General features: G+C 36.5%; 1 protein-coding gene across 2 annotated transcripts in view; it reads left to right on the top strand.

Annotated features, from left to right (window-relative positions):
- Window positions 1-23,629, top strand: part of NSD2 (nuclear receptor binding SET domain protein 2) — a 109,429-nt gene that overhangs the window by 69,242 nt on the left and 16,558 nt on the right. For both annotated transcript variants that reach the window (XM_014520060.2, XM_025204438.1), the window contains 6 exons: window positions 906-983; window positions 2,475-2,593; window positions 5,319-5,400; window positions 6,374-6,498; window positions 21,718-21,849; window positions 23,159-23,282. In XM_014520060.2, coding sequence (XP_014375546.1) covers window positions 906-983; window positions 2,475-2,593; window positions 5,319-5,400; window positions 6,374-6,498; window positions 21,718-21,849; window positions 23,159-23,282 — 660 coding nt within the window. The remainder of the gene's footprint in view (window positions 1-905; window positions 984-2,474; window positions 2,594-5,318; window positions 5,401-6,373; window positions 6,499-21,717; window positions 21,850-23,158; window positions 23,283-23,629) is intronic.

Genomic DNA, 23,629 nt, shown 5'->3' on the forward strand with positions numbered 1-23,629 from the left:
CCAGTTTTAATTCTTGGTGTTTGTGCCAATAGCAAAAGAATGCCAATGGTTAAATAAAAGCAACCCATGAAGTCTACATTTCTTGCTCATTGTCCTGCAAATTGTTATATGTAAACCTTCTACTGTTTAGAGATTGCTGGTTTCTCATTCTTCTTCTGCCTATAAGCAGCTGCCATTATATCCACTGCCTGTTAAATGTGGGTGGTGGGAATGGGAAGATTGGGCATTTTTATTAATGTAAATTTGAGTAAGTTCTTATAAGAATAGTTAGAGATGGTTTATAAAGTGTAATCAATTCTACCCCTTTTCTTGATATATTCTTCTAAAAGTACATTACCTCATAACAAGCATCAGCTCAGGAAGCAAGTATTCCAAACTCTTTCTGCATCTTTCTTCCATTTGGCATTTTATTGTGCTGCTCAAAGCTTTTAAGACAGCGTTCAGAGATTGCAAGATGACATTTTTTTGCTGTTGGCTAGGATTCAGAGTCTTGAAAAATAGTTTATTTAAATTTTTGCTATGATAATTGGAGATTAGACAGTAGTTTCCTAGAAAAATAGGAACAGAGGGAGCATGACATTTGCATGATCCTTCTTAAACCAAATTAAATTATAAATGTGGCTGGGATGCACAGTGCTTTTACAGCACTATGGGAGGGCCTGCTGTGGAAGTATTAGAAACCACCAGGTGCTGCTTTGGGCAACAAAAAGAATGAGAGGGAGTGTTTGAAAGATTGTCCGAATTGGAAAAAAAATGTATAAAATGGCAGTCAGTTCTGTTATATTTCTTTGTGTGTGAAATAACATCATTTTGTGGAAAACTGACAAAAGTTTTTTATTTAATTTTTAAGTGTCAAATATTTGGATATCAGTTTAAAAAAAACACAACATTCTGTATCTCTCAAGGTTCATCATTGAAGAATATTGGAGAGACCAAACGTAAAGTGTTTCAAGACTCACCTAAAAGGAGATCAAGATCCAGAAGTAATTGAAATTTGTGTTGTGTGGAATTAGTTCTTCATTATAAGTAGCTATTGAGTGTACCTCTTATGTAATCGCCCACATATCATAACCTCTTTATTTTCTCTCAGATGTTGTCTTCCTTGACTTTAGAATTTTAATGGATCCCAAATTAAATATCTAAACACTGTAGTGCTGAATTTTGTTCACCTTCCTCAGTGTCATATTGCGAGAAATGTAATTGGAATTGTACCTGTATCAGATGTTTTTAGTCCATATATTAGTGTACGTTTATATATAGTTTTCTACAAATGAAAGCATGTCAGTTCAATCATTCCCCATCCAAACCCTGCCACCCTAACTTGCAAAAATATTTTTTTTAAACGCTGGCTTTCTGTAAATAGCAGGTTCTCCTGGACCCATTTCAGTCTGTTTGCAGATTCAGAGCTGCTTTGAATTTAAACTGATAAAAAACTTATAGCCATTAGATATGGAAAAAAATTGACAAGTAATACTTCATTTTAAAGCTGCAGCTTTATTTTAAATATTTACAACAAATGTTTCCATCAAAACAGCACATTTTAGCTGTCGAGCAAAATTTTAAATGTTAACTATAAGAGAAGATTGTTCAGTAAATATTTGTGCCCTGGGGCTCTGTAATCTCCATATTAAAGATGGTCTATAGCCTCAGTACTGGAGTGTCTGATATTAAAAGTGTATTAGGTATCATTTCATCATATGAAACAACTTCTTACCCAATTATCTCTCTCTGAGGTGTAGTGGATATAAACTATAGCTAAATCTGCTAGATGGCTATATAGCTTAGTCACTGGGATTTTGTATTTGAGTCAGCTGTTTGAACTTTTACATTGAATTAAGCAAATGAATGGTTAAACAACTTGTGAATTATTTAAGCAGTTCAAAATGATCTTAGTGAATTGAGTGGTAGTTTCTTGTTCACAAAACAATTATGGTCTTCTGTTTTGATGATTACACCTGTTACATAGAGAATTAGAAATTGCTATGCCAGAAAAGATCAGTGGCCTGTCCAATTGGTGATATCCTATGTCTGACAGAGACCCCTTAATACATGTCTCTTGTACCTTCATTTATATTTTTGGGAGAAATAATTAAAGAATGAAGATGACTCAAAAACTTTGGTACAGTGGTAAGACACTGTTACAAAGAAATAGGACAGTTACAGCTGTAGGATATTCATATTTTATTTGACGATGTGAAACGAATTTGAGACGATCTTTACACTAGTATTTACTCAGAAAAATCTTCCAAATTGATTACTTAGTAATTAGGAGTTTGGATGCATTTTAGAACTGTTGTTCAACAATAGAAATTGGACCCTAGCCATCAAGAAGTTTATCAGATTTGTTAATGGTAACCATGTTTTAAAAGTAATGACTGAAAGAAAAGTAACTTAACTAGATCAGTTCAAGATAATTTCAAAGTGGGCTTTAGATTATTTTTCATGTAAGTTTCCCCCATCCCCCCCATTCCAAGGTAACTTACATGGAAATAAAAGAAAACAAAAAAAGAGGACAAAGGAACCAACAGAAGATTTTGAAGTTCAGGAAGCACCTAGGAAAAGACTCAGGATGGATAAACAGAATAATCGGAAGGTAATTATATTGTTGGTTTGTTTGGGTTGATTATAGCAGCACCACTCACACTGCTATAGTTAAGTTTGTCAGCATTTCCATTTTGAGGATTTAGTATTTACTCTTAACTGTATCGGATCAAATTTCCATAGATTTGTCTGAGGGGCATTGAAACTTAGCGTGTTTAATCTTAGGTAGAGACATCTGAAAAGGTATCCTTATGGGATACTTATTCTTAACTTTAAGTATATGCTGAAGATGACATTGGTAGGAACTCAGCCTGCTTTCAGTAATACTCTTCCTTTATTCCTTTTTCATGCATCAAAATTTAGACATGTATTGGAGAAGGTTGTCTCAATCAGATGCTAAATAAAGCATAAAAATACTGAAAAAATATTTTTAAAAATAAAAGTTAAATCTATAAATCCTTTTCAAGGCGACATGTTATTCTTACTCCAATCTGTTAGATTTGGAAATTGCCATACGTAGGACAAATTACTGTGGTTCAGATTTCAGGCTTTTAACTGTGGCTTCTTTTCATTCTGACTAGTTTTTGAGGCTTGAATTATACTTTCTTTAAATGCCATCTTTAAAAGCTTTCCTAGATCGCTAAGAGAGCTGCTTAGTTCATATGCTCAAATGCTGTAAACATTCAGGGTACATCCTTAACTTCATATAAACAGACCCAGTGAACTCAGCAGGATTATTTGTGTGGAAAGTTAAATGTGTGGAAGTATTTTTTTTTTTTTTTTTGGCTGTCTTTTGCTATATAAAAACCTGCTGTAATGTAGTGTTGTGAACCACTGGCGAGGAGGCTGTGGGTCCAATGGTTAAGCGAAAGGGAACTTTTTAAGTCAGCGGTTGGCAACCTGTTAAGGCTATGGGGTGGATTGACCCAGTTCGGGTCAGAGGAAGCTGGGCACTAGGAGCCAGCCCTGAACTTTACCTTACAGGAAGGCTTGTTACACTTCTGTAAACAGAAGGTCCCAGACCTTGGAGGATGGTTCCTTTCAGGCTGTTATATATGAATTGTCTTTTGCCCTTTCCCTTCTTTCACAGACCCAGAATAGCTCCGGCTATTTGCTCTATCACAATAAGTGACTTTAAAATACCCCTTTAAAATCATTTGGCTGTCATCTGCTATGACGTGGTGAAGAGCACTGAAGTTTTCTCCCTTCCGTTTTTCACCCTTGTGGCAGGCTTTGATTAAACTCTCCTGGGGAATGAGAATCCTTAAGATTACTCATGAACTTTTACTTCTTGCATGGGAACAGCATGTAACTATTAACCTTTTTGTGTCCTTAGTTGCTGTTTATGGAATTTGAATGCTGCAATGTAAAATTACTGGGTGGTAATTCATACTCCTTTTTGATAAATTATTAGGCTCGTTGATATCACTTATGGTGCATGTAGAGCACATGTTAGCACAATGGACAATACATTAAAGACGTTTTAATTTACAACAAAAGCAAGGACACATTCCATTATGAGTGAATCTTACCTTGTATTCTCAATCATCTCATAAAGCGTGCATCAAAAACGTATGAACTTGATGGGTCTATATACATTTATAAGTAATCATTTATATAATCTTTGTAGAAGTCAGAAAAGGTATAGTTTAGCTTATGCATAAACAAACTGCTAATGATTTCCACTAAAGTCATGTATATTTTGGGTTTTGTTCTCTTCTTTTCCCCCTTCCCTTACTTCTTCCCTGTTCCCTACCTCCCCCACCAGACAGGAGAAACCACATGCACAAGTTGTTTCCTTGTAGCCAGGCCTTAAGGTATCCTACAAGTGAACAATGGAGTGCCTGGGGAAAACTTCAAAATACCAAAAATCCTTTTGTAAATCTATATATATATATATATAATTTTATTATATCAGTTATCAGGTTCTTCCATAATGCCACTGCTATTGATCAGAAGAGCAGCATATAAGAAAAAGCAATCAGGGCTACCATTTAGGTGGTTTTCTACTTCAATAAATCCATAGATAAGAAGAGACTGAGAGTGGGTCTGTTGCTTAAGCCAGTAAGGAAAATGTCTTATTTTGACGAGATGCATGTTCAGAAAATCCAACAGCTGATGTAAATTCCCCCAACATTTTGATCTAAAACCTTTTATGACAGATTTTTCTGTCAGAAGCAAATTCATACCATTTTTACATTCCCTTTAAAAAACAGTGTTTTATAATGGAAATGCTGGCACAACGTTAACAATAGTAATGCAAAACTGGCACTGCTATAGGTAGTAAAGTTGAAAACAAGGATCTGAGGTTTAACATTTTGTGCAGAGGTGATCTTTCAAATTTATATATTTTTGCTGCAATTTAATGTTAGTAATTTTAAAGATTCTGGCTTGACCAGTATAGACAAAAGAATGATAGATTAGCTAATGTAAATGCTTTATAAATGGAGATTCCCTTTTCGTGATGTGGTTATCTTCAGATACTCATGTATTTTAGTTTGGGATGGATAAGCGGGACATTGGCATATTATGTTCTTTAATTTTTTTTGTTTTGTTTTCTGGTTTTGTTACCCTCTGCTGTAGTTGGTTTTGAAAAAAAAATAAACATGACTAAAATGGGAACCTTGCATAACTTAACTACATTAGAATACAGAGCAGGATATTTGCAGAGACACTTTCTTTCTAATAACATAAATCCAGGAATAATTACCACCTTATTCCAATCACTCATAAATTAGGAGTTTTTTTATTTTTATTTTTCATTTTTTTTGTGACAGAGGGAGACAAGCAATGACAAAACAGCAAAAACAAACTCTACTAAGGTCACAGAAACCTCCTCTTCACAAAAGAACCAGTCAGGTAATGTGGTCAGAATAAGTTTTAATTTAACTTTTTCAATTAAACCATTTATACTAAACAAGTTGTCTGAGACAGCCAACTAAAGTTTGCTGGACCTATAATGAGTTACACCTGTGAAACCCCAAGTTGGGAGGTGCATTCTTTTGCACTGCTACTGTTTTGCAGCAACATATTCAATTGAAATTGTGTACTGCTGATTTTAAAGCAGCAGTTCACAAGTTCACCATTTGATGGCACCAATTAAAAACTATTCCCCAGTGGTATCAAAGAGCAGCAGTAACAATCCTGTTGTACAAATGCATAATTAATTACACATTTATTTGATAAAATAAGTAAAGCAACAGTCAAACTCTTCAGATCATCTGTGATCTGAGATGCCTTTTAAAGGATTTGGGAAGGCAGTGTGGAGAGTGAGAGGGAATTATAAAACAGAAGTGTACAGTGAATGGTGCAAAGAACCGATTTGTTAATGATTTACAGGTTTAAGATAACTTTTATAAGTATGCATAAATACACCTCAGAATGAGCTGAACTTAATATCTATGGTACTTGTTGCCATTTTTAATTTAATGTATCCACTTTCTCTGTATATAAATGTTTGTTGACAACGATTCAGATTTCAGTGCTATTTAGGCCTTCCCATATAGTGTTCATCTGAGCAAATAGCATCTGCCCATAAGGTCATAAGGCACAGAGTGTTATAATTTAAAAATAATTTAGCAAACTATTTGGGGGGGGATCTTTAACAGTTCTTACTATATATTTGTTTAATAGAAGACCTCTTTATTCTTAAAAGCATAACAAAACCCACCATTGTTTCAAAACTAAATCTATGTTCACTCCCAGTACTATGTAGGTGACCAGAAGACCTAACTGATTCCTTCCCTTATCAGAAGGACTTTTTTAAATGGCTTCAGGGAGATAACGTTTTAAAGTTCCAAACTTCACTTTGTAAACCAAAATTATTTTACAGCAATGAAAAATCTGTCTGATGCATGTAAACCACTGAAGAAGCGAAATCGGGCTTCAGCAGCAGAATCTTCAACTCTTGCTTTTAGCAAGGGTTCATCTCCTTCAGCTTCCTTAACTGAGAATGAGGTAAAAAAAAAGTGGTATTCACACACAGTCATTTAGTTCTAAAAAATGTCAGGTGTGAATCTTTTGCTTATAAAACAAACAAAACAAAACAAAAATCTCTAACATTGGTGCTCTAGATGAGTTACAGTTCTGACCTTCTGTGAAACCTGTTAATGTGTGCATTGCAAATTCATTTATTGTAACAGGAATGTCCACGTTGGGGATGTCAGATATTACTGTGGTTTTTAAATGTATCTACCAACAAAGTTTTAGAATTGTAAACTTTTCATAGAGGCAAAGTAAAATTCCAGTGTGTTCTGTATTTTCTTCTACAGATTTTATGTAAGTGTTGACTACATTAGTTACATTATGTAACTTAATACTGTCATGTTGCCATAGCTTTTATATTGAAGCAATTTGCTGATCCTCTATATTTGGTCTTGAACTTTCATGGACAATTTTACGAGCAGAACCCCTTAAACTCACACTAGCTTTTAGTCTGTTTGTTGAAGTACTGTTTCTCTGTGATGCAAGTAGCTTAATTTCCAGTATAGTTAAACAGGCAGTGAAGGATGTATCTTTTTGATACTTACTAATCATAGTCTTAGGCCTGCGTATTTGGTACTGTAATGCTCTTCGACTGACATACAATAAATGAAATGTATGTATCAGAAGTGTATTAATACAATAAATGGAAACCATTCTCCAGGTCATCTGTACTGTTAAAAATGATCACCAGCCAAAAACAGCAGCACAAGAACAGCATGTACATGCTGTATTGAAATGGGGATCCAGAAACATAGTTATTAAGTCCTGGGTTAAGAGCCAGAGGCAGAAAGCTTCAACATCTAATGCTAAAATGTTATATGTAGAGGAGTGTAAAAACACAAGAGTATAAGATTATGAAGGAAGGTAGTGATGTGTTGCTGAACATAGAAGACATCAATCGGGCTGTATTATCACCTCCTCTGGCTTGGTTTTGGTGAAAAACTACAGTACTTGTCTACCATTCTGACTAGTACAAGATAAGTACTTAGATTATGTTCTGTAAATGACTTATTTTCACAAATTGGAACGGCGGCATATTAAATTGTTATGTATATGGCTGAATTAATTAAATGTATTACCAGAAAAAAAAGCCTTCAAAAACTACTAGCTTGGGAAATAGCCAAGTAATATAGTGCTAGTTATCATTTTCTTCCTGTCTTACCAGCTTCCACGGTTGCAGAACAACTGTTGAGGCTTTCTTTCTAGTGGCTGTGTATGTTTTGGATTTGACTACATAGTTCAACTCCATTCTAAGACAACACTACTGGGCTTTCTGGCTTTACATTTATATCCCTGTATATAGTAATTTCGGGGGGAGGAGAGTTTCTTCAATATCTAAATAGCGATTTAAAATCACATTTCATAAATCCTTTTCTGCAAAGGCTCAATCTTTACAAACTTGAGGAAAATCAGAGGCCGAATTCTGCTTACACATAAAGATGAATGTGAGAAATGGTGCATGCAGGTAGAACCTCTCAGAAATGTTGGCTGCTAACAGTGTACCCTGCCAGTCAGCAAATGAGTTAGGAGGGAAGGAGGCAAATTAACATACACTATGCCAGAGTTATAGTTAGAGAATACAGGGAAGTGAAATGACTTTTGTTTCTAAGGGAGGTTGAAAATATCAAAATTTCTCCTTGGCATATCCTCTTAAAACTCTCTCTTTACAAAAAGTAATTATTTTGAAAAGTAGCTTGACGTGAGCTGGTTCCTTAGTTGGTCAACACTGACTACCTTTTTTGTCAACTGAGGATCCGATCCAGTGTGATTTCTATAATAATAGATATTCTGCCATTTAAATATGGCAGGTGTTTCTGAACTTATTGCTGATGCATTCCATCAAATAAAGCAAGATGTAAATAAACTTTGTTTTTTGTGGGTGGTTTTAAAAAACATTTTTTCTCTGTAATGTTACTTAGCACTTGTCTAGATTGCCAAATGTGCATGTGGCATGAGGTGTTCATTTGGAGAAAAGCTTTCTCCTTGTTAATGAAGGGAAGGGATTTTTAAAAATAAATAACGAGCAAAAGATGTAATGAGCAAATTGATCTTTGTTTTCATGGGACCGTCTTGCAAAACTAGTTGAATAGGATACAGTTCTTGATATTAAATATGTTTGATCATCATCTTTATATTTCTGTTTGTGGTCATTTTTATACCACTTACCTGTTATCTTTCTAAAGAAGAAAAAAAAATAATGCACATGGCTCTACTCCAGTGATGTTTGACTCATTTAGTTGCATGGGGACAGTCCACAGACTCCTTATGGATCTGGAAATTTTTCAGTGGAGCAAATGGTGACAAAGTTAATTTCCAGACCTGTGGGGAGTCCCGTGGGCTAGATGACACCAGCTTGGTCACTCCCGCACTGCTTGTGTGGGTGAACCCACACAGGCATATCTGCAGTGCAGTGAAGTCAGTTGCTGGTCCCTGATTCTTATCAGGAGATGAGCAGGTGTTGGTTCTGGAATGCTGACACACTACATATTACATAGCATCTGATAAAGTGAGCAGCTGCTTACAAAAGCTTGTGCCCCTCTGAATTGTTAGTCTATCAGGTGGCCACTCTGCCCTGCCTTCTACATATTATATGTTGGGGTTTGTTGGAGACTGCACAAAATTCTTGCATGTTAGCCCAATGCTGCTGATTTTTATGAAGGAACGTATTTTAGTTTTTAAAAGAGAGAGAGAGATTCACTAACCTGGTATTTCCGACAATCTCTTTGAAATTTTTAAGTGCTGCTTTTATATTTTGGTGGAGGAAAAAATCTATGTGAATAATAAGGCCAAAAGTTTCAAGTGATTAGTTTGGTTGCCTAACTTGGGGGGGTGGGGGAATAAAAGACCTTATTTTTCAAAGGGCATTTAAGATTTTGTTAAAGGGTAGTTAAGCGTTTGATGCTTCTTAAAATTAAGCTCTTTTAAGATGTTATAAATTGGGCACTTAAGATTGCTAGTTGTTTTTGAAAGCTTTTGGCTGTCACCAAGAAAAACTTAAAGTACTGCAAAAGAGTTAAAAATTAACACACACAAATCAGTGCATCAGAAATACTATTCATTCACCTAATTTTTAGGAGAAAGTAATTAAATTTTCCATATGGGCACTTGACATCACAAATGCTTCTCCTCTACTATCTTATGTGAAACATAATTATGTTTTAAAATTGAATTCTTAATGGACAATTTATGATAAAATAAAACTAGAAGGTTATTAAAATGCTACCAAATCTGTAGATAAGGACAGAAACCTTGTATTGCATATATCACAACCCAGTATAACACCTTAGTAGTCTTGTGGTCTTTGTAGGAGAAGATCTAGGCATTTGATTTCATTTTTAGAGAATAAGGCAAGAGGTAACAGATTTCATTTTCTCTACAGCAAAAATTGAATGGGTAGAATAAATTGCTTGGTAGTACAGGTGCCATTTTAGTGTAAACAGTATTTTCAGTTAATAAAAGATTTCACACTACCAGAAATTCTAGATTATTTGCTCACTTCTTTGGCTGTGTTCATGATAGCATCTACCTAGTTCAGCTTTTCAGTCAAACTTGGCAGATAGAGAGAGCTTTCAAAACAGTATCAGCATCATAATTGCATTGGATAGGTATTTTCCCAAGCGTTGGTTTAGAATCCACATCTTTAATAGAGGGGGGGAAACCAATCTCAAACGTGAATATTTAAAATTCTTAGCCAGGCTTTCGTTGGGAACACCTGTGAGAAGAAGGAATTTGAGTAGACCAGGACATAGCTGTTTACAGAAGCCTGAGGACGAGCCTGTGGAATTTTAACATAATTCTCCATCCTCCTATAGAGAGAATTCTCGCTTCTTTCTATAACTTACAGTATCAAACAAGCTGGATTGTTACTCATAAGTACAACTTCTCCTGTTTACAATGCCATCATAATCCAAGATACCTACTTCAAATTGTACTCTTTTTGCATACACTAAACTGTATAGTTTGTGGCAGATCTGTTATCATCTGTTTTTAATGGGGTTAGCAAATACACACACACAGTGAAGAAAACAGACCTACAGTCTTAACACCAAGGTAAGATATTTGTTAAAGAAAGCAATCTTAATAAACCATGTGCAACTTGTAATTAAAACACTATATCAATTTCATTTGTCAGCCCAGGAATCTAATTTTGTTACAATATACAAGTAAAATCCTCATAATAAAATGTTCTAAAAAACATAAAAACAAGCATCCAAAAATAGCAAAATCCTAAATGGTAAGAAAGAAAGCAGGTGGGATTTTGAAGAATTTACTGTCATAAGAAAAGTAGTTCAAGTTAGTTTTCTAGGCTTGCAAAGTTATTTCATGCTTCTGGCACTGTTTCCCTAGGTTCTTCTCAAAAACAATGCCCTGTTCAATATGTAAGAATCATCTAAAATGACCAATTATTTTTAAGCCCTCCACAACTTTTTTTCCAATAAATTATCTAATGTCTGTTTCTTGTGTGCACAGAATTAAGACTTGTAACAGTTGGGATGAACTTTTTCCTTTGTGGTTCAAACCACCAATAAACACAACTAGTGGTATAATTTTGGGGAAACATTGCAAGTAATTGGACTTCAGTGTCTTACTACATAGCATCACCAGGGCCTACAGTAGTTGAGGAGACTTATATATTGCCCATCATATTGTTACTGCTTTGTTGGGATGCTTCCACATTCACATGAAAAAAAGTTCTAACCCTGAATATTTGTTTGATAGCAACATATTCTACACAGAAATTGAGTTTCTTGTGTGTTTGTTTTCTTCTTTGTAAACTTAGACTTCAGAGCAGATTCTGTTTATTGCATGTTCACAAAGTAGTTTTTATTCCACCTCCATCACCATGGAATCTTGAGTATTCATAGGCAACCAATAATGTTACATGTTCTTATAGTTTATAATTCATATTCTAAGTATATTCAGAAATGCAAAATATATCCTTATTTCAAACGTCAATCTATTGCTAATGATAAATGTGAAACATGTCCCAGACTGTCTTTTTACTATTATAGTACTGTGTACACTTATGGCACCATATATTTAAAGAATAATATACCCAGTCTAGCATTTTGGGCCAATACATCATTCTTAAGTTCAGGAACATCATATGTTGAAATAAAGGAAATGTTAACTGTAACTCAATTGGCTCTGTCAGTTTTTCTGTCTCTCTCTTCAGGTGCACAACAGATCCAGTCTATTTTGTCATTTGTATGTTGGGTTATGTCTGATTTCTCATATCTGTTGTACTTCAGATTGAAAAACATCTATAGGCAAACTGTCTTAAAAGGCAAAGAAACTATTAGGTAGCTTACTCTAGAAAGAAGCTTGAAGGTTACAAGGCCTTTGGAGCACTGAAATGAAAAGCTAGTAGTACCTACAAATCCTGGGTATCTTAACATACCCACAAAAAGAGGGTGGATGTCTGATAGAGGATCCCAGTAAAATAGCTCATTTCTTGAGACACCTTGGAGTCTGTGGGTACTGGTTGGGAGGACACTTTAGTTCATGGGCTCCCTGTTTATAATCCTGGCATAGAAATCATTGCTTTTATAAACCAAACAGCAGGATCAAATGGTATTTTTCTGACACACCTGGCTTTTTAAAAAATGTTTAAATACCTGTAACTTGTAAAACACAAGGATTTATACATAAACATCACTCTGGCTAGCACTACAGCACAGGTGGCCAACGTGCAGTATGTGCCTCGGTGTGTGGCATGCAGGGGATGGGGATAAGAGTGGCACTTGGGGGGGGGCACATGCTTTATTTGTGCATGCCAGCCAAAGAGGTTGGCTCCCACTGCTCAGGAGCACTGATTCCAGAAGTCACAGTGCTGAATGTAACAGAATGGAAAGTGGGTGGGTTAATTTTTTTCTGATATTGGAACTTCCTTTAATTTATTGGATAACTGCATAAACACAACATAACTGGGGATTAACTAAATGCCCTGAATACAAAATAAGCCCAAAGCTGGATGCTTTCTAGTGCTTGGGAAGTGCTGTTGAATATTTAAGATCTTGATATTAAATTGGATCCATTTTTATAAGTGAAAGAATAAAGTAAGCATTAAAAGAAACTATTTAACACTTTTAAAAAGACACTTAAGAAATCTGAAAGTAATGTGGCTGTGGGAGGGGGTTAAGTTTACCTTGAATCTGTCTATGTATTTTAGATGGATTCAGTTTTGCTTTGAGCATTACTAGATTAAAATAGGGTGGCTTGTGTCTGGGAGTTTGTCTAAGTAAAGGAAATGGGAAGGAAAGGGTCCTAGTACTAACACTAAGCACAGAAATGTGCTCAACTCTTTCTAGCTCTGCATTTGCTAACACATGGTAAACAATATTCCACACTTGGCTTCTCCTCCTTAATATTTATATTCTTGCCTCTGCACATATTGACCTCATTCTTGTCTATTTAAAACTATATGATTGCATAAAAAAGAAAATATGGTAAATGAGCCAATGAAGAGGGTGCTATAAAATCCTTAAATTGGTAGAGAATTAATTATCAGTCTAGTGCAAAAAACCTGTTATGCCTTGCCTGTCTAGTTCACTTGTTTCAGGATCAGCTGAGCAAAGTAAATCAGATTTTCTTGTTTTCCTACTATGACTGTGTTTTAATTCTGAAATTGGTAAATTGACTGTATACAGCCTTACTTATTTTGGTGCCTAGACTTTCTGAATCCCTTTTTTTCTTTATACTTGCAGTAACCGATAATTTTGCAAGAGCCTTTTGGGGGTTTTACTTTTATTTAATTATTATTTTTGGAGAGTAGTCTCTTAAAAGTAGAGAAATTTACAGAAAAATCATGCCAAAGGGCTTTTTAAAGGCCATGCGCTGAGGAATATGCATGTATTCCCACATTTGTTTTTGCATTAATAGAATTTTCAGAAATAATTTTTAAATGCTGAGATGTGGTGTGTTTTTTTTTTGTTTTTTTTTCCCTTTATCCAAGTTCAGCCTTCTTACTTTTAGTGTAGCTGGAAAGCCAGGTCAGCTGTCAGCCCATTTAATTCTTTCTTTTTTTTTTTTTTAGAGGAGAATTCAGTCTCATCTGGGTATGGAACCTACATTACCACTTTTAGAGAACAGTGGTGCTTCTGTGTTGAAGCAAGCTATAGCTCCCTACTAACCTTAATTTTGTGAGGTGGAAATGTAATTGCAGGTGATTAATAAGGTATAGTGAATTGGTTTGGTTTTCTGATCTGCTGATGTTAAATACAATGAATCTAACATAAAATACTTAGTACAAAAAATGCTTTGATAAACGAGTCTAAAAAAGATCACATTAATATTTAGATAAGGTGCCTGAAAGGTATAAGAGAGATTCCCATGTGCTAATGCTTCTCCTGTCACTTTGGAAATCTTTATGATTAAGTACACACATCAGAATTGTAGCATGCGTCTGAGAGTCTTACAGTCAGAAAGAATTGAGAAGCTAACGTTTGTCACACAAGCACGATTGTCTGTATTTAGTCTTTCCCCATAAGTAACCCAGCAAAAAGTTTAACTGAAAAAATGAAATTTTAAAAACACAAACATACAGGCTATGTGCACATATACAGGCTAACTTGAATCACTTTCTTTGCAGAGTTCTTGTGCTATAAATCTCATGTCAACCTGTAAAGAGAAACCCCTGTTTCCTCAATTTTCCCTTCTCCAAAACAGGCATATGTGCACATGGTCATCTATTAAACATCTGTTTTCTCCAAAAGGAAACTGCATTATCCCACAAAATTGTTTCCTTTTTCTTATAAGTCCTTTGAGGTTGACTTGCATTAGTAGGTATATGCCTCCTTAAATCTTCTGGGATGAAGCAGTACAGAATTCAATAGAAAATAGTGGACCATCATCAATAAGGTTTTGCTTATAGACAAGTATAAACCAAAATTCAGGGCTTGTTACTGCTCTAATTCTGACTTATGCATCAAATACTGCAGCTATTCACAGTAGATGTGAACTATTCTTGTTAATAGGGAAGGAGTGGTGAAGATTTATTTTTTTTTCATAAAATCTTCCTCAAAGCTTGTCTGCCATTTGTCTAATTAAAAGATTACTCTAAATAGCCTTTGGTAACCTTGTAAACCAGAGGTTGGCCACCTTTAAAAATGGTGGGCTGCCTCTTGTGACCCAGCTTTTGCCAGTTCCCTCTGCCTCCGCAGGTTGCCGGTTCCCTCTGCAGTGCCCTCCTGGCCTACTCTGCTCTGTGCTCCCTTGCCACTGACCTCTGGCAATTTTTTCTAGTGGCGAAGGGGAGCCACAAATCTGGCAACGCAGGGTGATGGAGGACGCTTCAACACAGAGCAGGTGCTCTGGACACGAGGGGATTGACAGCATGCGACAGAAGAATGCATAACAGAGAAGGTTGCTTCCCCCCCCACTCCCCAACCACTGTACCATTGATCTCTGCTGCTGCAGGCTGTAGGTTTTCAGTCCCTGTTGTAAAGGGTTGTAAGGTGCCTACAAGATGCATTCCCCTCCCTCCCTCCCGGCCCATAAAACAACAAAACACTTAAAACATGGTGTCAATCTGCTCTTTCCTACACCAGTGTAAATCCGGAGTAACTTGAAAAAAATGGTATAGCACTAATGGGTGTAAATGGGGGGAGGGGGGAAATCAGGCCTATTGATCTTATACTTAGTTACATAAAATCTTTTTTTTTTTCTCTCTAGCTTGATCTAACTGCCAGTTATTAAACAGAAGGCAGGGAAGATGTGCACTTTATGGACTAAATCAATGATGCATAAGCTTTTCTGAGCCTGAGCTCACTTCATCAGATGCTGAGGCTCACAAAACCTTATGCATCTGTTTCAGTTTATCTGTATTACAACTGAATCAAAATCAGGTACTTTGTTTGACTTAATGCCACATGCTCTGTCTAGACTAGAAAAAGGAATACAAAAAAGCAGTCGAGGCAATCACTTTCTTAATTTTCTTCAGCTGTTGTGTATTGGTTAAGTGAGCAACGTATAATGGTTAGTGTACACAAGGGGTTATAAGATTCTCTTCAGGAATTGAGCATGATTTTTTTGTCACTCAAATTACATAATTGAGGTCACTTATGTAGGCACTGAATGATGTTCTAGAGAAAAATCGTGGCCCTTTAAAGTCAATAGCAAAATTCCCATGGAGTTCAGTAAGGCCAGAACCCTGCTCCATCCCCTCCGTTTCCAATGAAGAAGCTGTAGTGGAGGGAAAGGTGGGGGGAATCACTTACTGACTACTCTGACAAGTATAAGGGCTGATTGTGCTTGTACTAATACACATGTTGCCACCTAACTTAAATACACCAATGAGAAACTTATTCTCTCTTTTTGCATTCAGTTAATTGTGCACAAAATATTCAGTAAATTACAAGACTGCAATCTTATGGATGCAGTCACACTGAAGAAGAAACCTTACCATTTTTATAGTAAATCTTTTAAACCAAATTGTACATTGATTTTTAGTTTTGTTACTACTTTATAAAAAAATAGGAGTATACATGTGCAGGGCACTATTAGAGTAAAAGGACACAAAAGGATAAGGCTGCCCATATCTATAGATCAGGCTTTTGTGCTGTTGTAAGTGGTTGTTACTCTGACCCTTGAACTGAACATTGGAAAGAAGTTAATTATACGCAGTTTATACTTTACTAAGGAGGCTGCTGATTTTCTTTACAAAACTGTGCTCAGAAGGGAAATGCCAATAAGTAGGACACGTGCACTTAAAACAAAACCCTGTACTAGTTCGGCAGAGCATGGCTTTCTGGAAGCTTGCAATATGAACTATTTGCTTATTTTGCTATGTAGTATTTACCAGACACAATTAAGCTAGTACTGTCCTTAGCTTGGTTTAACCCCCTGCATTTCATACTGATTTGTAATGACAGATTTGCAAGTTATCCTGAGTTTAATTTTTAAAAAAATTGCAGATTAAAAGTACTAAAAAATTCTTCTGGATCCCTCGTGAATCCAAATCCTTCCTGCACCATACGATATCACTTACGAACAAAACAAAACTGTCTATCCTGGGACTCTGTGGATGTTCTCTATGTTGTCAAGTCCTTAATAAATTATCCTCTCGAAGAACATTTTCATGGAGGGATTTTTTTTTTCCTGTTGAATTCTTTTACTGCCCTTCAGCTCTCGAGGGCCACACCTACAGCAGGCAGATGCCTTTCTTCATTCTTCACACACTCCCATATATTTCCATCTTGTTTGGATAACTTTGTGGGGAGGGAGGAGAGGTGTTGAACTCATGGTGACTATCCTGGGGCAGAATAAGAGCTAAAGGTGATGAGAACAGAAATATTACAAGGGGTTTGATAGCAGTGGGTCTGTTGTACAAGTTTCATTGGGTGTGGTTGCTGGACATGGTTGTTAGGCCTACCTCCCAGAAAGGTACTCCCAGAATAAGTATCTGCCCCTAGTAATGGCATGGGTGTTCTTTCATAGTGACAACCATAGTCGGGCAGTGGTAGTGAATAGGATATAGCTGTATATACACTCTTGTTCCTATACAGCATAATGGGGTTGGAGATGAGCTTTGTGACCTAGAGTTACTGGAGAGTTTACTTTGCGGATGTGGTTAAGGGTCACGCTTGGCTGAGTGTTTCATTAGGTCTGTGCAGCTTTTTTTTTTTTTTTTTTTTTTTTTTTTTTTTTTGGAAGTTCCCATTTGAAGCTTCTAGTTTCATATAATTATAGAATTATAAAACAGTTGTCATCTAGTCCAACCCCCTGCTTCAAGGCAGGCTCAGTCTCGCCTAAACTATTGCAGACAAATGTATGTTTAATCTGCACTTAAAAGCTTCTGGAGACGGAGGGTCTACAACCTTCCTAGGTAAAATGTTCCAGTGCTTAAGTACCCTTATCATGAGAGTTCAAAGCGTAGCAGCTGCATTCTTTAAATGACTACTGAAAAACGCTGTGCGCTGAAAATACAGAGGTCCTGGAGGAGGGAAGAATAAATTGTGGCAGACAGTCCATCTTTAATAAGGTGCACAACGGGGACGAAATAAGCTTATGCACTGTAGTATGGACAAAAAGTAAAAGCTAACATTTCAGATCTGTCAGGGTTTCACACAGTGTTAATTTTAAAGAAACTGGGTTACAAATGAACAGGGAATCCCCTTCTTTACTCTATGTAGTTTAATGCAAGATGGATAGTTAATAAGATGAATATAGTGTCAGGTTTGCTCAATGTCTAAGGGCTCTAATAATGCAGATATAGCAAAGCCCTGTTAAGTGGATACTGTAGTGCCACTTCATGCCCATCCTCTCTGGCCATGTGTATGAGTCTGCAGGTATTTGGTTGGTAGCATAAAAAGCCTCTTCCCCTTGTATACAAGTGTCCTGCAACAATACTAGGTTGGAGAGTTTCTGTCTTGTGTGAGAGTCCCAGGAAAGGGTTAAAGTGGTATTAGCATTCATATAGACTGGTTGTGCAGTTGCCATATTTGAAGTGTTTGAGTCCATTCCTGCAGTTGGATATTCAGAGCTTGATTCTTCATGATGATGCTAATAATCATATCACACCAACAACTAGTCTGAGTGTCTGTACTAGTTTCTAGATTGAGATCAGCGTAGAAAAATTCAAATGCTTGTAACTAACATATTTGTGGTTCGAGATGATAATCGGCTAATGTTGCCCTGGCTTAAAGAAAAAGAAAAGGAAACTGGGGAAGGTGGGAGATTATTTGTTTTCACAAGAAGGTCCTGATGCAGCAGAAGTTAAGTTAGTCTTTAAGACGTGCTGTGCAGCTCCTGCTCACTCTCTCAGGTTGGGAAGGCTTGTTGGTGATGAGGGGCCTTTGTAGGGGAAACTAGTAATGGGATATTTTGTGGGTTTTTTCTCAAATGTGATTTTTCTTTTTAATTGTTAAAAGCAATTAGATTCGGTACCAGAAAGAAAAATCTAATAGCTCCTGGCTGTTTTGCTGAAAATTACCATTTTTGACTAGCTGTAATGAGAGCATAATAGCTCATGGAAAAGAAAATTGAGTGCCAAACATTTTAGTGCATGTGCTACTTAGCATTAATACATGAAAGGTTTAAGCTTTGTTAAAGTGTGTTAGATTATTTAAACCAGGATGGAAACTGTTTTGTTTTTCAGCAAACTCCAATACTGCCTTTCTCAAACTGCCACTTTTCAGCAAGATGGCTGCCACTAGCAATACACTCAAATTCCGTTTTCAACATAAAACTGTTTGAAGCAGAGTATTTTCCAGCTCCTTTGAGATGAGGTACATCTCCCAATATCGACTGATTTGCTTTGCTCACAATTACAGACTTTCTTTTAACCCTTTAAATGCTGGCACTTTTGAAACTGCCAACAAAAATGTTTTTGCATCTTTTGAAATAGAGAAAAATCTTTAGTATAAGTGTAAAACAAAATATGCAGCATCCTAGTAGATTGATAGGATGCTTTAAAATTGTGCTATTACATAGACAGAATATGTTTTTTGTATAGAGGCAATATACTCAGACTTGAAAGTTTAAAAAGTTCTGTTCTATTTAAAAAGTTAGCATTACACAATAGCAAAGCAGTTGTGAAAAAGATTTAAAAACTGGGCAACTAATAATCTCAAAAACAAAAAAATAGTAAATAGGGTATTAGCACTGAATGGGGTCAGGCTTTTCAGAGATCAATAAAATGGCTTGATGCTAATCAACACTTTAATGCTTAATAAATAAAATCATTTCTGGTAAATTTGCATTTGACGCTAAGGTCAGTAGAAATGTAAATGAAGATAAGGAAGTAATTCAGAGCAGTCTGGATTGTTTGACAGGTTGTACTGTTCCAAGAAAATATATTTTAAAGCTAAATGCAATCTAACTGGAAAGGATTTTCTGGTCACTGGACAAGCAACTAAGCATGAGCTCCCAATGTCATACCATGACAGAAAGGCTATTGCAATCCTAAACTGTATAAGGAGGGTAGTACTAAGTAGGAAGATGATTTTTTTCCACTTCTAGGTAGAGTAGTGAGACTAACAGAAATACTGCATCCAGTTTTGTTGTCCATGTTTTTAAAAAGTAAAAAAAAATGGAGAAGGTGCAGAGAACCCATACAATCTATATGAGAACCAGAGACAATGTCTTGGGGATTTAAGAAGCTTAGTCTGTTTAGCTTATCAAAAATAAGACTGAAAGAACTTGGTTACTGCATACCAGCACTGGGAGAAATTGTTGGGTACTAGAGTGCTCTTGTACTCTAGAGAGGAAGGCATAGCAAAAATCAATAGCTAGAAGCTGAAGGTAGACAAACTCTTAATGGAAATAAAGCAGGCTAGGGCTAGGTACAGACATTCAAAAAGCCTGAGGCAGAATCAGTCGAAGTTATGTGATTTTTCTGTAAGCAGTGTAGTTTAGATTGATAGCAAACAGAACACACATCCACCCTTTGGGGGTCGGTGGGATGGGACGGGACAGGGAGGGTGCAAATCTTAGACTGTGTTCCACCATTTTTAAACCAGTCTGCATGCTGAACTTCTGTTCCGTTATGGGTATAGACTGGTTTCCACCAATACTAGTAAAAGTGTAATGTCTGTCTGTGGCCAAAGAAAGTAGTGGATTTTCTTGATGTCTTCAATCCAAGAACTCTGGAATGTATACTTTAAATACAAATTGAGTGGAATACAGGAGTGAAACTGGGTAGAATTATATAGCCTCTGAGAGATGAGTGGTAAGACTAGGTCACTTAATGGCTTCTTTTGGTCTTAAACTCAATGAATAAGTTAAAATTACCAACCCCCCCCCTTTTTTTTTTTAATCCATTCATTTTAAATTTCCATAATTGGTGTTTTTGGACTTCAGTTTCTTGAAATTCCCTGTTCAAACAGTAGCCTCCTGATATCTGTTAATCATGTTGCACTTCGTTTAGCTGCTTAAAAGTTAACGTGAGCATATTCAAACACCTTTCTCCCCTACTGTCATCCACTGGCTTTTCTGTCCATTGCTGTATTTGGCTCAGAGATTTTTTTTTGTGTACTTCTGTCATTTTAAATAAGCTCTTTTCTGTCTACCAGGTTTCTTTCTACCTTTAGCAACCCCTATTCTATGAAACTAAATGTAGTTTTAAATAACACAGAAGCTCAGGATACGTAGGCTGAACGATGTGCACCTCTGAATTCACGATTTTAGCTTGCCGTGATTTAGGGCCTAAATGGGATGAGTTTCCAGACTATAGGAATAAACTATTTTGTGATTTTAGTAGTCCCCTGTAAAAGTAATACTTTTCAAACTTGTAGAACTTGCAAACGGATGCACTTAAGATATTTCCATCAGTGTAGACAGAATAATATTATGGTTTTTCAGAAATTTTAAATCCATTAATTTTATGGATTTCCCCTAAGAGACTTGAACTGGGTGTTGAGATGCGTGCTGCTGGTTAGGGGGACAAGTATCTATGGTCTTCAGTTCCAAATTAAGTGTAGAGCTAAAGTGGGATTGAAATCCAGGCTCCGTAATACTTTCGTTGTAGAGATCTCCAAGGACTTTTACGCACATTTAGGCTGCACTGTTATTTTGGTTTGGCATCTAGATTTTTTTTGTCTCTTTTAACAGGAGAATTTTGCAATCTTTGTTTAATTAGAACTTACTGCCTCATCCTCCTTGTGGATTTCATTGCTTGTTAGAGTTCCACAGCAGGGAATATGCAGAGGCTACCTTGGGAAAAGAAATGACCTCCCAGTGTTGTCCCTGGCGAGTCGCCCAGCATTTCACTTGTGTGTTCCTAAGACTGAATCAAGGCAGTTGGGGATGCTGTACCCTGTTACTGGCTAGATCTGAAGTTTGCTCTGTTTTTGCAGTCCCAGTAATATGCTGACATCATTCTTCAAAGAAGTACAGTCATGGAAGTATGTCTCTGTTTCATACGCAACCCATCCATTTTTGGTCATGGGATACACAACATATTGGCCATCAGCTAATTGCAGTAGAGTGCTAGGTCTAAAATAAAATGTCATACGGAAATATTGTGAGGTTTTATTTATATGATTTGTTTAATTTGTAAAAACAATGATTGTATAGTTCTTTTTACAGGGTTTCCACAAGCACATACCTGTAGCTCTAACTAAAACTTATTAGAGGTGGAAAGGCAAGTAAACATCAGAAAATCTTAGTTTAGATCTGCATCTCTATGCTTCCTTTACAGTGTTGGTCCCTATGTATATGCCATGTTATCTAATGTATGCATTTAATCTTTAGGTCTCAGATGGTCAAGGAGATGAGCGGTCGGAGTCTCCCTATGAAAGTGCAGATGAGACTCAGACAGAAGTATCTATATCATCTAAAAAATCTGAGCGAGGAGCTGCAGCAAAAAAAGAATATGTATGTCAGGTGAGAGAATAGTTGGAGCTGTTGTTCATTGCTCCCAGATTCGTTCCTGAGATGCTTGTAGAAGATAAAGTTGTTTAGGTAGGCTTAGTCCAAGCCTGAGTTATTTTGCATCTCTCAAGGAAGGAATGGTGTAGTGATTGAATACAGCAGTTTAAATTTGTCGTTTCTTGGACCTGAAGTGGATCCACTTAGCCATGCTGCTTTTTAGGTAGCAGATCTGTAAAATGAATGCAGTCCCTCCCTCAAACAAATGCTGAGAGGTAACTAATGCTTTATAGTTAAATCGGTGAAGCAAAGATTGTCTCCACTATTTGTAAAATGGCAGTGGCTAACAGGGTGAGGTGGCCCTGCTCCTGTTTTGCAGCCTCTGGATATTATCATAATGCAAATAAATAGCAGTGCTTGCAGTAGTAATGGTGTTCATATGGTTTCTTTGTTTTAAAATTAATTGTAGCTTAGGAAATGAAGTAATGCTATATGTTTGTACGTAATGGATCAAACAAGAAAATTCTCCCCAGCTCCTTGCAAATAGTGTACCTGAGATTAGATTTATTTTAACATGCTGGTTAATCACTGAACAAATGGTGCTCCATTGGAATCTGACTATTGTTAGCTGTGCACATGCTAATTCTGACAATTTAGCCATGAGGGCTGCTTACAGATGTGGGAACCACCCTCTGCCTCAAAGCTTTACTTTCAGTGCAGTGCATGCCCAGAAGAGACATAATATTAGTTTGACCCAGCTCACCCAACATCTGTATAGATCACATGCTTCAGCAGGGCTTTTTGGCATTTTTATTTGATAGCTGATTGGATCAGCTATTAGATAAAAACACCAAAAAGCCCAACTCAAGCCTGATCTATACAGACATGGGGGAGCCAGGTCAAACTGACACGCTTCCTCTTCCAGTAAAGTGCTGGATATTTTTTCACATCTGCCAGTGGCCAAAATGTCTTTTCCCTAACTAAGGGAGAGAAAAGAATGCTTTTTATTTCATCCTATTATGGTAATTTAAGATAAAAGAGTACTTGTGTAAAATATTTTTGTTAATATTGGTCTACCTCATTTAACCTTGTACGTACTGTTTCTTGTATCATATGGGCATGTCCCTGGTTTATTTGGAAATAAAGTAATCTTTTCATACTTGTAGAATGATGTTGCTTTCCTTCGCATGTAAAGCTGTTTGATTTTAAGAGTAATAAAATGGTATGTGAGGGGAGAGGTTTATGAGAGAAGGAATGGAGAAAGTCATTTCTCCCACACGCATATATTTTTCTTTAACACTCAATACTTTTCTGTTGGAAAAAGCTGTGTGAAAAAACAGGTGATCTCCTGCTTTGCGAAGGAATATGTTTTGGAGCATTTCATGTAAGCTGCCTCGGGCTGTCTGGGAGACCAGCAGGAAAGTTCATCTGTAGTGAATGTACATCAGGCAAGTATTGTTTCTTTGAATTAAAACAAAACACTGTATTGAGATTTTTTTTTTTTTTTTTTGTCCTAGCCAATCCTGTTAGGTCAGAGTACGTATTTCTGAATACCTACCATTCTTCTGATGTCATGCGGCACGAGAACGCATGTTTTTCTACCTTAATGTATAGAAAGTTTTGAGAAATCCAGGTGTCAGGTTTTTCTCATCAAAGACCTCTTGCACTAGGAACTGGTTTACTCTATGCGTAGTAGTTGTAATATGTCCAGGATATTTGTCATGTTTAATCATGGAAGATTCAAAAACTGTCACAGATTCAAGAAATCCTCAAATTAAGTGAAAGCTGTAGGGAA

The sequence above is a fragment of the Alligator sinensis genome, unplaced genomic scaffold, assembly GCF_000455745.1.
Source record: "Alligator sinensis unplaced genomic scaffold, ASM45574v1 scaffold445_2, whole genome shotgun sequence".
NCBI classification, from domain to species: domain Eukaryota; kingdom Metazoa; phylum Chordata; order Crocodylia; family Alligatoridae; genus Alligator; species Alligator sinensis.